Source organism: Halichoeres trimaculatus, unplaced genomic scaffold (assembly GCF_033239565.1).
Source record: "Halichoeres trimaculatus isolate MK-OKI-2021-1 unplaced genomic scaffold, fHalTri1.1 fHalTri1_scaffold_5, whole genome shotgun sequence".
Taxonomy (NCBI): Eukaryota; Metazoa; Chordata; class Actinopteri; order Labriformes; family Labridae; genus Halichoeres; species Halichoeres trimaculatus.
Genome location: NW_027437183.1, coordinates 38958426 through 38972028, shown reverse-complemented (window position 1 = coordinate 38972028; position 13603 = coordinate 38958426). Strand labels below are relative to the sequence as shown.

General features: G+C 43.6%; 1 protein-coding gene across 1 annotated transcript in view; it reads left to right on the top strand.

Moving 5' to 3' along the window:
* The window catches only part of cacna1ba (calcium channel, voltage-dependent, N type, alpha 1B subunit, a), a 387106-nt gene that overhangs the window by 352689 nt on the left and 20814 nt on the right, over positions 1–13603 (top strand). The window contains exons 46-47 of the mRNA XM_074671044.1: positions 10026–10064; positions 10353–10587. Coding sequence (XP_074527145.1) covers positions 10026–10064; positions 10353–10587 — 274 coding nt within the window. The remainder of the gene's footprint in view (positions 1–10025; positions 10065–10352; positions 10588–13603) is intronic.

Below are 13603 nucleotides of genomic sequence, written 5' to 3'. Positions count from 1 at the left end.
CTGGTCCATCATCATCAAACTGACTGCAGGTTCTTTAACTTTTATGGTATATTGATAATGATACTAAACATAGCCACAGAACGTGGGTGCTTCAGAGCCCGAGCATCCATGGAGAGTGCTGACTCATGGTCATTACTTTTCTGGTGCGTGTGGCAGTAAACTTTATTTTCTAATCGTATTTGTCTTCTCAAAAGCTCCACAGTAAGCAGTAAGAGCTGAACTGAATAATGTGAATCCATGAAAACCATGGCAGATGCTAATAACTGGCAGACTGGCTTGTGTAGATTAATGGCATCGACTTTCATAACCGCGGACAGCTCCTTTTTTGATGGCCTTTTTTGACGTAAAGTGCCTTGCTCAGCTAGCTGTCCCCTGGGGACTTGGACTTTTAGATTTGTTGGAGCCTAAACTGTATTCTTTCTGTCCACTAGAGCACGTTGCATTGATCAAATATCATTGATAAAATAAACATGTTGATGTCATGCAAAAAATTCTTTAATTTACGGGAATGTGTGCACTCATCCCAGTTGCTGCTGTTGCGTCTGTGCACATGTCTGTGCACTTGTGTGTAAATAAAATAATGTACTTAACACTGCTACGAGGAGGATCTGTTTTAATTGGACTGCCTTGCCACCTTCTCCTCACCAGAGTTTTATGCACACTGTCGTAATGACTTTTAACGAGGTGTGTGTTTTGGAATTAAATGGGGATTGGTTCAAAACAACTTTCTACGTTCAAGACAACTTTTGACTGGATACAACGGGCCAAGGTAAGGTATTTATTAAGGTGCTACGGTTTGAAAAGAGACATCAAGCAAATATTGTTGTAGCTGGCTATATGTAGCGCTATCGGCGGCCCCACACTCGGACATATCTTTAGGTGACAACAAGTAAACAATGTCAGTTTGTTTGTAGTTTCGTAGCCATCTATATTGAGCTCAGCTGGCAGTCTGGTGCTCTAAGACATGTCTGTAATGTGTAACGTTAGTGAATCCTGGTTATGTCCTGTCAGTCATCTACCAATCAGAGCTAACATAACCCTACTCTTCATTTTATTGATAGACTCTCAAGTTTGAACAGACCACTGCAGAATAACTGCTGACTGTGGGTTGGAGGCAACGATAGCACTAACAGATTAGCCCCTGTGTTAGCCTTTAGCTTGTGCTCTATCACTTTCCTATTTATCTTTCTTCTGCTCTTCTGTCCTTTTTCTATCTGACAGTTAGGCTCCAGTGTCCACCATCACTACAAAATGAATCACGGAAATCATTTTCAGCAGAGAAAAACACAGATCTGGTGAGGTGCTGTCAAAGAGACATTGACTTGCCGTAAATCAATCCAGTCCTGCTTGACCCGGCCTGGAAGCTATAAAGTAGCAATTTCAAATTAGCAGCAACCTGTAATATTGGCGCTGATAATCTCATTCTAAAGTGTGGATTAGGATCAGGCAGATATCTAGATGGGAGACTTTTTCAAGATCACTTAGAAAGTCCTTACAGTTTCTTTTAATATCCGTTTTAGTTGCTTTACTTAAGTGGCAGTCATGTAAGTTTTGAACACCCACCAGCACAAAAATAAATCGATGCCTAGAACTGCAAGTAGAAGGCAAACTTTTTGTTTCTTTTATTTTTTTTTGGAAGTGACAAAAAAAAAAATTCTGTAGGGCAACCAGAATAAAGACTAATGAAAAAGGCGGAATACCCCCTCTCTAAGGCTTTTGTGTGTATCGAGCTGTGAACAGTAAATGACTTGGCTTCTCCATCACCGCACTGCTCCAGATAATCTCATGAGTCTCAGTTTTACTGTAATAGTGAGCTCTGTGAAGGCTTCACTTACGTAGGTATATATTCAGTTCTGTTGTTCATCATAGTTATAAAAAAGAACTGTGAACTATTTTATAAATCTTGATGAAAAATAACAGGTAGCCCCTCCACTAGTCGCTCAAATGTGGCGCTGTGTGTGTCTTTTCATTAATATCAGGGCCATTGGTGAGTTTTTCTTTGAGGTGAAACCAAACAAAGCATTTCCCCCTAGAAAAGCCTGAAGGAGCTCTGACTCATTGCTCACCCTCTCAGGGCTGAAAACCTCTAAATGAATCTTTCAGAGGATCCTACCAAATATGATAAACTTCTCATTTCCTGAGTGATGTTGATGTTGATTGATCCGTGGATTTAAAGTGCATTCCTTTCACAGCCTGTCTGAGGAGCTGTTGTTGATCCTACTCTCTGTGCAGAGGAGAAGACTGCAGTAATCAGATTAGACTCTAGCAGGCTGCCAGCATTTTGTCCTGTATCGTTTTTCCTCCGTCTACCAGCTGAAAAAGATGAGAGTGGCTCCAAATGGCTTTGGGCCCAAGAATCAGGGGGAGAGGACAGTAATTGGGTTACCGTAGAGGAATGGGGATCTGGAGAGGGAGATTAATGAAAGGATGGATGGAACCAGGGTAGGAGGTTGCTGTGTTGACTTGCTGTCTTATTTTTGTCACCTTTTAAAAAACAGGGCATGAAATCCTTCAGCCAATTCAATTAATGCTAGCCTTTTGGAAAGTGACCGCTGCTGAGGATGATGGGAACTGTATCGTGCAGTCTGAGCTTGAGGCTCCACCCTCTCTCACAACAGTTTATCTTTTGTTTCTGTGAGATTACTTTTCTTTTGCTTGATTTGAGCTGAGCTGAGATCAGGAGATGAAGTCTGCCCTCCTCTTCTGCTGCCGGGACATCCAAAACCTCAGCAAGTCATCTGCTCACACAAAGGTCAGGGGAAGACAAAGGCCACACTCGGCTTTTGGACCTGCCTGTTACAGGACGTTAGACCCTGATGCTGCAGTTTCATCACCTTTTAATACAAAATGTGCAGAGGCTCTTTCTTAATACATAGGCTCTCCTCTCCAGATAAGGAGCCTGGCAGGCTGGAAGAGAGAATTAAGCTGATATATTCCCAGAGATAACTGTGGGCCTCCAGGTTTGGCTGAAAGACAGAGGGAGAGTCTGTGTGGGCAGAGAGGTGCAGAAAAATGTATCCTGCAGTGCACGGCTCGTCTTACTGTCTGCTTATGAAACATTTCATTCAGATTATTTTAACACACAGGATTTGATCTGACCATTGTTGGTAATTCAATATGCAGAATCAAAGAAAGTTTTATGTCAGTGGAGGACAGTGGGGGGTTGAAAAAAAAACAAGACGCTGACAAAACCAAAACCAACCTTCACTGGGAATATTGCAAAGCTGACCAGTAGGGGGCACCATTTTTTAACATAAGTCAGGATCCCCTATTTTAAAGAAAATGGGGGGACACCATGAAGTCAGTCCACCTTGAGGAGGGATGGTAAATGTATTCGGATGGCTGGTCGTCTCCTGCTCACAGCTCTCAAAGTCACCACAGGCAGAGCTTAACTTCCAGACCAACAGCTCTTTGTTTGCTCCATTTGCTAAGAAATGGAGGAAGAAGACGGCGCTGCATTGTTTTGTGTACTTAACAGAAGGACTGTGCTGGTTTTGATTGTTTCAGGCTTTTAAAAAAAGCTTTGATAGTCTCAGTCTCTGCCCTCTAGAGCATGAAGACGGCAGAGACTGACCTGTGTTTTGAATTAAAACTGACAGCTTTTGGGGATCTATCCTTCTTGGTGCAGTTTTTGTCCCTGAGGACTTCTTCTATGTGTGTGTTGGGGGGGGGGGGGGGGGGGGGGGGGGGGGGGTATAGGCAAGGCAAGGCAAGGCAAGTTTATTTGTAGAGCACAATTCATACACAAGGCAATTCAAAGTGCTTTACAGCTAACATAAAATAAAATCACAATAGGCAAAATAAAATCATTGCATAAAATCACATCATAAAACATTAAAAATGATTAATTAAATTAGAAGAGAAGAGTGCAGATAAAATCCTTTCAGTTGTTGTATGCTATGCTGAACAGAACTGTTTTCAGCTGGGCTTTGAACATTGTCAGAGTTGAGGCCTGTCTCACATCTTCTGGCAGACTGTTCCAGATTTTGGGGGCATAAAACTGGAATGAAGCCTCACCGTGTTTAGTCCTGACTCTAGGCACCAGCAGGAGACCTCTCCCTGAGGTTCTCAGAGACCGAGTTGGTTCATATGGTTCTAGCATGTCCAAGATGTACTTTGGTGCTAGACCATGAAGGGACTTGTAAACAAGCAGAGCTGTTTTAAAGTCTATTCTCTGAGCCACAGGAAGCCAGTGCAGAGACCTGAGCACTGGACTTATATGGTCGTATTTCCTGGTTCTGGTCAGGACCCGAGCAGCAGCGTTCTGGATGTACTGCAGCTGTCTTACAGCTCGTTTTGAGAGTCCAGTGAGCAGGCCGTTACAGTAATCTAACCTGCTGGAGACAAATGCGTGGATCAGTCTCTCTAAGTCAGGTTTAGACACTATTCCTTTAATCCTCGCAATGTTTTTGAGATGGTAAAAAGCAGCTGATGTTATTGATTTAATGTGGCTGTTAAAGTTCAGGTCTGAGTCCAATATCACTCCTAGATTTCTAACCTGGTTACTCACATTTAGAGAGAGAGTCTGAAGGTGACTGATAACCCTTTCTCTTTGTTTCTGTGGGCCACAGACAATGGTTTCAGTTTTGTCTGAGTTCAGCTGGAGGAAATTGTTCTGCATCCACATACTGATCTGTTCAACGCAGCGACAGAGTGAATCTACAGGCCCATGTTCGCCTGCCGTCACTGACACATAGATCTGAGTGTCATCAGCATAGCTGTGGTAGGACACATTACAGCTGCGTATTAGCTGACCCAATGGGAGCATGTACAAATTAAACAATAGGGGATTGAACCCTGGGGAACACCACAGGTCAGGGCCATTTGGTCTGAGACACAGTTACCAATTTCAACAAAGAAAGTCCTGCCCTCGAGATAAGACTTGAACCAGTTTAAAGCAGTACCAGATATTCCCACCCAGTTTTCTAACCTCTGTAATAAGATCACATGGTCAACGGTGTCAAAGGCAGCGCTCAGATCCAGCAAAACTAAGACTGAGACTTTGCCTGCGTCTGTGTTCAGGCGGATATCATTTGTCACCTTGACCAGAGCTGTCTCAGTGCTGTGGTGGGGCCTAAAGCCTGATTGGAAGGTATCAAACACATTGTTATGCAGGAGAAAGTCAGTAAGCTGTTGGTATACAACTTTTTCTAGGACTTTGCCTAAGAATGGCAGGTTTGATACAGGTCGGTAGTTATTCAGTACTGTGGCATCAAGACTGCTCTTCTTCAGGAGAGGCTTAATGACAGCAGTTTTTAAGGCCTTTGGAAATGTTCCAGTCTGAAGGGAGATGTTGACCAGATGAGTGAGTTGTGGTAACAAACTGCTCAACACAGACTTTAGAAATCTAGTGGGTAACTCGTCAAGGCAGCACGTTGATGGACTCAGATTGCAGATGATCTCTTCAACTGTTTTGTCAGTTACTAATGAGAAATGTGTCAGCTCTGGGTGTCTTAGTGGCTGCAGAGTAGTTCCTTGTATTGATGGAATTATTGTACTTTTAATGGCTTGAACTTTGTCGTTAAAGAATATTGCGAACTCATTGCATTTGGATGTAGAAATGAGTTCTGGGGGCAGTGAAGCTGGAGGATTTGTTAATCTGTTGACTGTAGCAAACAGGACACGAGAGTTGTTACTATAGCTTTTGATGATTTGAGAAAAATAGTTTTCTCTTGTTCTACGTAAAGTCTGGTTAAACACACATAACTTTTCTTTGTAGATCTCATAATGAACCTGGAGCTTTGACTTGCGCCATTTCCGCTCAGCTCTACGGCACTCCCTTTTCTGTGCCCTGACTGAGTCTTCTTTTCTCCATGGCGCCTTTTGCATATCTTTAACCATTCTAACCTTGACAGGAGCAATGGTATCCAAAACATTTAAAACACTTGACGTGTAAGAGCTCAACAGGTCATCAACATTAGAACACAGGGCATCATCAAACTGAATCATTTCCTTGAACTGTGTCCCTGTGCTGTCATTGATGAGTCTCCTCTTAACGACTGCAGACCCAAATGCTGGTTTGGGTGTAACAGACAGGTCAAAGAAAACACAGAAATGATCAGACAGAGCAACATCGACAACATCCACTTTTGAAATGAAAACATTCTTAGTAATGACCACATCCAAAGTGTGTCCTCTGCTGTGGGTGGGTTCAGTTACATGCTGAGTTAAACCAAACGTCTCAAGGACAGCAGTGAGTTCTTTGGCTTGTTTGTCATGGGCTACATCCAGGTGCACATTCAAGTCCCCTGTTATGACCAAACAGTCGAAATCAGTGCACACAACTGAAAGAAATTCGGTAAAATCATCAATAAAACAACTCTGAGGTGGTTTGTAGATGGTGATATAAAGTATGGAAGACTGTTTTAGCTCCATTTTGAATGACACATACTCAAATGATGAAAAAACTCCAAACCACAACTTGCGGGTGAGTATATTGTCCCTGAATATGGCACAGACTCCCCCACCCCTCTGGTTTTGTCGTGTTTTAGACACAAAACTGAAATGAGGTGGACTGGACTCAATCAGGACTGCTTTAGCTGTGTTTTTGTCAAGCCATGTCTCAGTTAAAAACATAAAATCAAGATCATAAGAGGAAATAAAATTATTAATTAAAAGTGATTTGTTATTTAAAGATCTGACATTGAGTACTGCATGTTTAAGATTAACTAAGGTTGAAGTGGGCGCTGTGTTCTTACAAGGGATATGGATTAGATTTCTCTGATGGGACAGTCTGACTGTCCCTCTCTTTTCTAATCTGCGGGGTTTGATGATTGTTATGGCTGAAGAAGACAACACTTCCTCCCTGGGCCTCTGGTTGATATGGGATAGAGCAACACAGAGGCCTTCAGTGTCCTAGACAACAGCAGTGACGCTGCTGGTGATAACAGCTGTGGGCACCGATGGTGGGGGCCGAGCTGGGGGGGCTTTGGTTGGTGGAGTAGCCCGGGGTGGGAGGGGGGCTGGATTCTTTTTGGAGCATAAAATCCTTGACCTTGTCACATCTGGCGTGAGGGGAACCATTTTGATCCCTGATTTCACTAAGCTTTCAAGGTGATCAGGTAGTCTCATGGGTGAGGGTGGAGACAAGAACGACAGCGAAGCGTCTCCGGAGGGTGTAGATGCAGCAGGCGGGTCCCAGGCCTGTGGTGAGGGCTGTGGTGAAAGCTGTGGTGAGGGCCGTGTTGAGGACCTCGATGAAGGCTTTGGTGAGGGCCCTGTTGAGGACCTCGATGAAGGCTGTGGTGAGGGCCGTGTTGAGGACCTCGATGAAGGCTTTGGTGAGGACCCTGTTGAGGACCCCGATGAAGGCTTTGGTGAGGACCCTGTTGAGGACCCCGATGAAGGCTTTGGTGAGGGCCGTGTTGAGGACCTCGATGAAGGCTTTGGTGAGGACCCTGTTGAGGACCCCGATGAAGGCTTTGGTGAGGACCCTGTTGAGGACCCCGATGAAGGCTTTGGTGAGGACCCTGTTGAGGACCTCGATGAAGGCTTTGGTGAGGGCCGTGTTGAGGACCTCGATGAAGGCTTTGGTGAGGGCCGGGTTGAGGACCTCGATGAAGGCTTTGGTGAGAGCCGTGTTGAGGACCCCGATGAAGGCTTTGGTGAGGGCCGTGTTGAGGACCTCGATGAAGGCTTTGGTGAGGGCCGTGTTGAGGGCCGTGGTGAAGGCCGTGGTGAAGGCTGTGGTGAGTGCAGTGGAGGTCCCGCTGCGTCTGAATCCTGTTTTCTGGATGCTGGAGGTGCTGCTGTGGCTGAGTCTTTTGCTGGGTCCTTGGGTGGCAAGGCAGGAGCTCTTTTCTCACTCCTTTCCTTTTCTGGGGGCACAGGGCCAGGTCTTGGCCTTTTATGATGCCGCAGAGCATGGAGAAGATTATCCGTCAGTCGACTCACTCCACCTCTGTTCAGGTGTGGGCCTTTTCCTTTAAACAGATCGTCTCTTTGCCAGAAAAGGTTAAAGTTTTCAATGAAATGCTGTCCCCTGGACTCACAGACTCCAGACAGCCATGTGTTTAATTGAAGCAGCCGGCTGAATTTGTTTATCCTCCTGTCAATATTTGGGAGAGGTCCACTGATAAACGTTGTTATTTCCAGTTTATCAAGACTCTCAAATAGCTCATCAAAGTCTTTCTTTAAGATTTCAGACTGATCCTTCCTGACGTCCACTGCACCTGCGTGAACAATCAGCCGTTTCACTCCTTGGTGTTTTGCCAGTACCTTGGGTAGGAGTTTAGTGATGTCAGAGACAGTGGCACTGGGATAGCTGCAAGTAACCATTCTGTTCATGCTTATATCAGATATGGCTCCGTCTCCAAGCACAAGGGTATCTTTGACCTTGACTTGTGGCACAGTTTTTCTGTCCGTCTGCTGCTTTGTACTGGCTTCATGGTTACTGTTATGCACAGGAATTTTGCTGTTTGCTCTCTGTTTGTTGTAGTCCATTACATTTGGCTCTGACAGTGGTAAAAATCTGTTTGTTAACTTTACGGGTGATGCTGCACATCTTCCATTGATACCAACATTTTGACTTCGCTTTGGCTTAGCACCAAGTCCATCATAAATGTCTCTGCAGAGTCTCGGAAAAGACACGGTATCATTTAGCTTTACATTGAAGGTAGTCGTTTTTTCCCCCTTTCCTTTGAAAGTAAAAGTGGACTTCTTACCACTGGGTTCCACTGGGAGTGTTTCATGAAGTCCTTTTTCAGTTTCCAGGGCAAAAATCTTTTCTTTTAGTGTATAGATTTCCTGTTGATACATCCGACAGCTTTCACAGGGAGACTCCACTTCCAGCATGTTGAGAAGATTGTAGTTGCAGGCTCGTCAGATAAGTTGTAAAAAAAAAAAAAAAACATAAAATGATTTAAAAAGTCTTGGTTCAATTAAAGAAAGAGAATAAAATCATATCCAAGACTTGTAGAAAAAGTAGAATGATTTAAAAGCAAAGCAAAGCAGTAAGCAGCAGGAGCAAGCAGAGGCACGTCTGCACTCCTCAGCGTCAAGGTTGAAAAGTCCTTTGGGGCATATACATTTTATGCCCAAAATGTAACAACCCAAATGTAATAACTGTTTGCCAAAATTGAAAACTTGTTACATTTTGGTTTGGTTATTACTTTTATGGTTTTATAACATTTTTCTTTAATTCAATTCCGGGCTGTTACATTATCAACAAGTTCTTACATCTCAGGCTTTATTCCATTTTTTTAATCACATTTTGCGTCCTTAAATTTCAGGCTCAAAAGGGCTCTAGAGGAGGGCCCTCTGACTTTCCCTCCTGTCTGACAAGCCTTTGACCAATGGGCCTTTTGACTTTCTAAGAACTTTCTGACTAGTAGTTCTTCTGACAATATGTTGGGTTCTGTTTCAAGAGGTAGATCAGTTGCCACAAAACCAATTGTAGAGCCCTGTTCTTGTGGTCTTGAAGAATCTTTTATTTCCCTCTGAGAGACTCAAAAGACCAAATCTATGTTTTCGAACTATGTTCTGGTCTGATATAAATGTAACTTCTCTGTAAAATAAATATCTAAACAAAACAAAGAAAGAAACTGTGTGAAATCAAAATGTTTTTGAGATGTTTTTGATTTTTATAGTTTCACCCTGTTCCTGACATGGAGGAGGTGGTCTTTCAGACCTTTAACTGTCATGGTGTTATTTTTGATCCTGTCTTTGGTCCATCCCCTAAAATAAAATCTGATGCTGCTGTAAAAGGATTGAATTTTGTCTGAAACACCTACTGATATACTGTATTAAGTTTTAATGCTCTCAACTTTTCAAGTTTTTCTTCCACTTTGTGAATTTCTGTCTGTGTTATTGCTATATGCTGCTCTGTTACTGCAGCCCAGCGGATGAGGGTGATGATAAGTAGTTTAGTCTAAAAACAGTAGTTGTGACTCATATCATTGAAACTCATTAAATTATTTACAATGCTCTATAATGTAGTTTTAGAAACTGTTTCTCTTTTCCTGTCTGATGTGTTTCTCCCTCCTGTTCATTCTCTCTGTTTGTCACGTCTTTTTCCCTCTGTGCAGCGGAGCCACTCACGGCACTCTCCAGGGACCCATTTGGCTGTATGTACAATCTCGCACACCGCACACCACACACACACACACACACACACACACACACACACACACACTAACACACACACACACACACACACACACACAAACACACTCCTCATGGTTTGACGCTGTTCGTTCTGTCACATCACCCAGGTAGTTCTACCAGAGCAGACGTACAGGTTTCAAGACACAGGAGACCCTCTGCACTGAGCAGGAGCCTGATGGAGAACAGAACAAACCTGTAGCTCCTTCTTTCTGTAAGATGTGATCCACCTTTCTCTCCTCCTCCCTTAGTCCGTCCCTGATGCCAGTCCCATGAAGCGCTCAGCCTCCACTGTGGCACCACAGCGGCCCCAAGAAGTCAACCTGAGGGACTATACCTTGGAAAAACCCAGCCAGGACCAAGCCCACCACCATCACCATCACCACCGCTGTCACCACCGCAGGGACAGGGACAGAGAGAAAGACAGAGAGAGGAGGCAGAGGTCTCTGGATACCCCTCTGGGTGGACAGGCACCCAGCTCTGCTGGTAGGTGGGCTCTGTGACACAGACAGCAGGTTCAGAAGCATGACCCACATCAACAAACTGCACCATGGGTACAGTTCCAATATGGCGCAACACAGAGAGGTGTGTTTAATGCATCTAACTCTGACCCGGGTACCGAGACACTCCAGCGTCTAACAGTAATTTAGCTATTTCAGATGGCCCATAAAAGCTGAGTCGCAGAATACTTCTAATACTTAATACTTTGCTTCTATTACGGGGCAGTCTCCATGTTTGGAACGTCATGAACACCCCCAGAGCCGCAGGGTCTGTGGGCCAAACCAAGCTGTTCAACTAAGCTCTGAGCTGTCTTGGCAAAGTTGGTGATCTGACTGTTCAACACAACCAATGCTCACCACAAACAGCCCACTGTTTCCCCGAACCCACCGCACATGGAACTTAATATAAAGACAAGCTCCCATCTTCATCAGCTGACATGCTGCCAGGCTGAGGGGTGCTCACATTTTGAGCATTTCATGCACCTCATGCAGCACACATTTTAGTCTACAGTAAAATACATCCTCTCCTTAAGTTACCTTCTGAATCTGGTGTCAAAAAATGTTGCCAGGTCATATTTTGGACTGTGCAAACAGACCTGTATGGCATGTAATAGTCAGTCCAGCTGGATAACAGCTGGGTGTAGGATAAAATCTGAGCTGCACTCCCTTTCTTTTTTGCCTCTTTAAATTCAGAAACAAGGAGTTTAGTTTTTTTTTTTTTTTTTTAAATGAGTTCTAAGGTTTGAATTCGAAAAAAAAAAATTAAATATTGGACTTTCAGGAACATTTATTTACACATATTTTGATGTAAAAATGCCAACCCGTGTCAGTCTTTGACACAAAATAAGAATTTGATGCATAATTTGGTTGATTTAGTTTAAAACTTCCAAAATATAAACGCAGCCAATAAAATTCTTCCACAATCAGTGTTTTTGCATCACACACTGAGCTTCAACTTTTGATAAAAATCAGAGCCAAAGTGACATAAACTGTCACAGCACAAATTATTTTTTGAGGCAAAGACGTGAAAAAGGTCAGAGTGGCTGACAGAGCAGATAGAGGCTGGTTGGTGTTAATGACTATCGTTGGACCCTGCTGTTCTTCACTCACTCATCTTTAAACAGTGTTACTGTAAAAGCCTTTGCTGTGGCAGTGTGAGGTGTTGCTCCCCTGCAGGGTCTCAGCTATGATTGACAGCAGTGATGCTCAGCACGTCTGACTGTGAGACTGCAGCTCCACACACATGCTCTGTATTACTAAGATAAAAGAGACTGACAGACGTGAACAGCCAATGACCGGGTGATTTACTGGCAGCGTGCTTGCAGGCCAAGACTGTGGAGGGAGAAGAATGCCAGTAGAGAGAAGAGGAAAATTTGAGGCGTGTTGTCCACCTGAAAACTGCAGTTTTCTGTGATCAGAAAGGCTCTGTGCTGATTTCACTCAAAGTTGGGCTCAGATCATATACCTATGTCATTTTCATTGGTGGTTCCTTTACCAGATAACTAACAAATCAAACAGACACAAGTAACAACAGCTGACTAGAAGGAAAATTGGATGTGATCAAAATACAACCTAAGTCAGGGGGTTGGAAGTAAGTTCACGAGTCTGGACTTTTAGTCCATGAGCCAGACCACCAATCACAATCGAACGGGTGGGCCATTTCTGGTTGCTATTTTCTTGTTCCTATATAAGTCCACATTATTTACTGGCATGATAGCCTTTGCAGACTGGTAGCTTAGTGATGGTTATCATGGGTTGAATATTTAGATTCCTTATCGCTGAAACCTGAGAACTGTGTATGGCACATGTTTGGCAATATGGGGCTTGGTGACTTTTGTGAACCACTCAGGCTGCCAAACTCAACCCAATATGTTCTAAACATGTGACAGAACTTTAAAAAAATGTATTCTTGGTTGCTCAGATCATGTATGTGGCAGTTATAACCCTCTGTCTTGAAATTATGCATAGGCGGAAATAAGAATTTAATTTTTCTTCTATGTATATATTCACATCAGAGACACTAGGTAATATTGGCATTCTTGTAAGCACCAGATTTGAAATCTCACAGGTCTCTGCTTTCATTAGGTGCCGGACTTATGCATGTAGGTCTTAAAATTTTGGAGATATACTCATTTGAATATGTGCACGATGTTTAGGCAGGATATTCATAGAATATAATCAGAACATAATAATCCCATACATGATGCACGTTTCTATATTTGATGAAAATTACAATATACTTAAAACATACTCACGACACACGTCTTGAACATTTTTACTTTTGAAGCAATACTTGGAACAAAGAACAGTATACAGTATATTAGATAATACAGATGACAATTCAAACATGTATTATTCAAACAACTATCGACTATCAAGCTCACTCCTCACTTTCAGAGTCAGTCAGGTCTGCATCAGTGATCAAGATTTCATGGTCATCCTCTTGGGATGACCTCGCTGGCTCGAGATGACAGGATTGACACTGCTAGCTAGCTAACATTAACAACATGAATAAGCAGTTATATATATATATATATATAGAATAGAATAGAATAGAATAGAAAATACTTTATTTATCCCCGAGGGGAAATTCAGGAGTCACCGCAGCATTTAAGAAAACAAAAGTAAGAAAGAGTATAGAAAGTGCAAAAATGTCCATAAGAAATTAGATGACGACATCCCGTCCACCACTCGTCCACCACTCTCCAGCCCAGCCAGTCTCCACCTCCACAGGGTCCAGGACTGAGCCTCCCCAGCAGTCTGTTCAGTCTCTGTCTCCTGGATCCTGTCTGCCCACAGCAGGCGAAGCTCCTCCAATGTGGGGCCGGCGTCCGATGTCAGCTCCGTCAGCCACGTCCGTGAACAGCATGATGCCGCTGGGTTAGCACAGCTAGCTCATCCATCCCCCGGAGCGAGATCCCATGTTCCCAACAACGATGGATGGAAGGACAGGTCCACGTCGTCACCTCCCAGCTCACATCCGAGAACCAGCACGTCGTCCT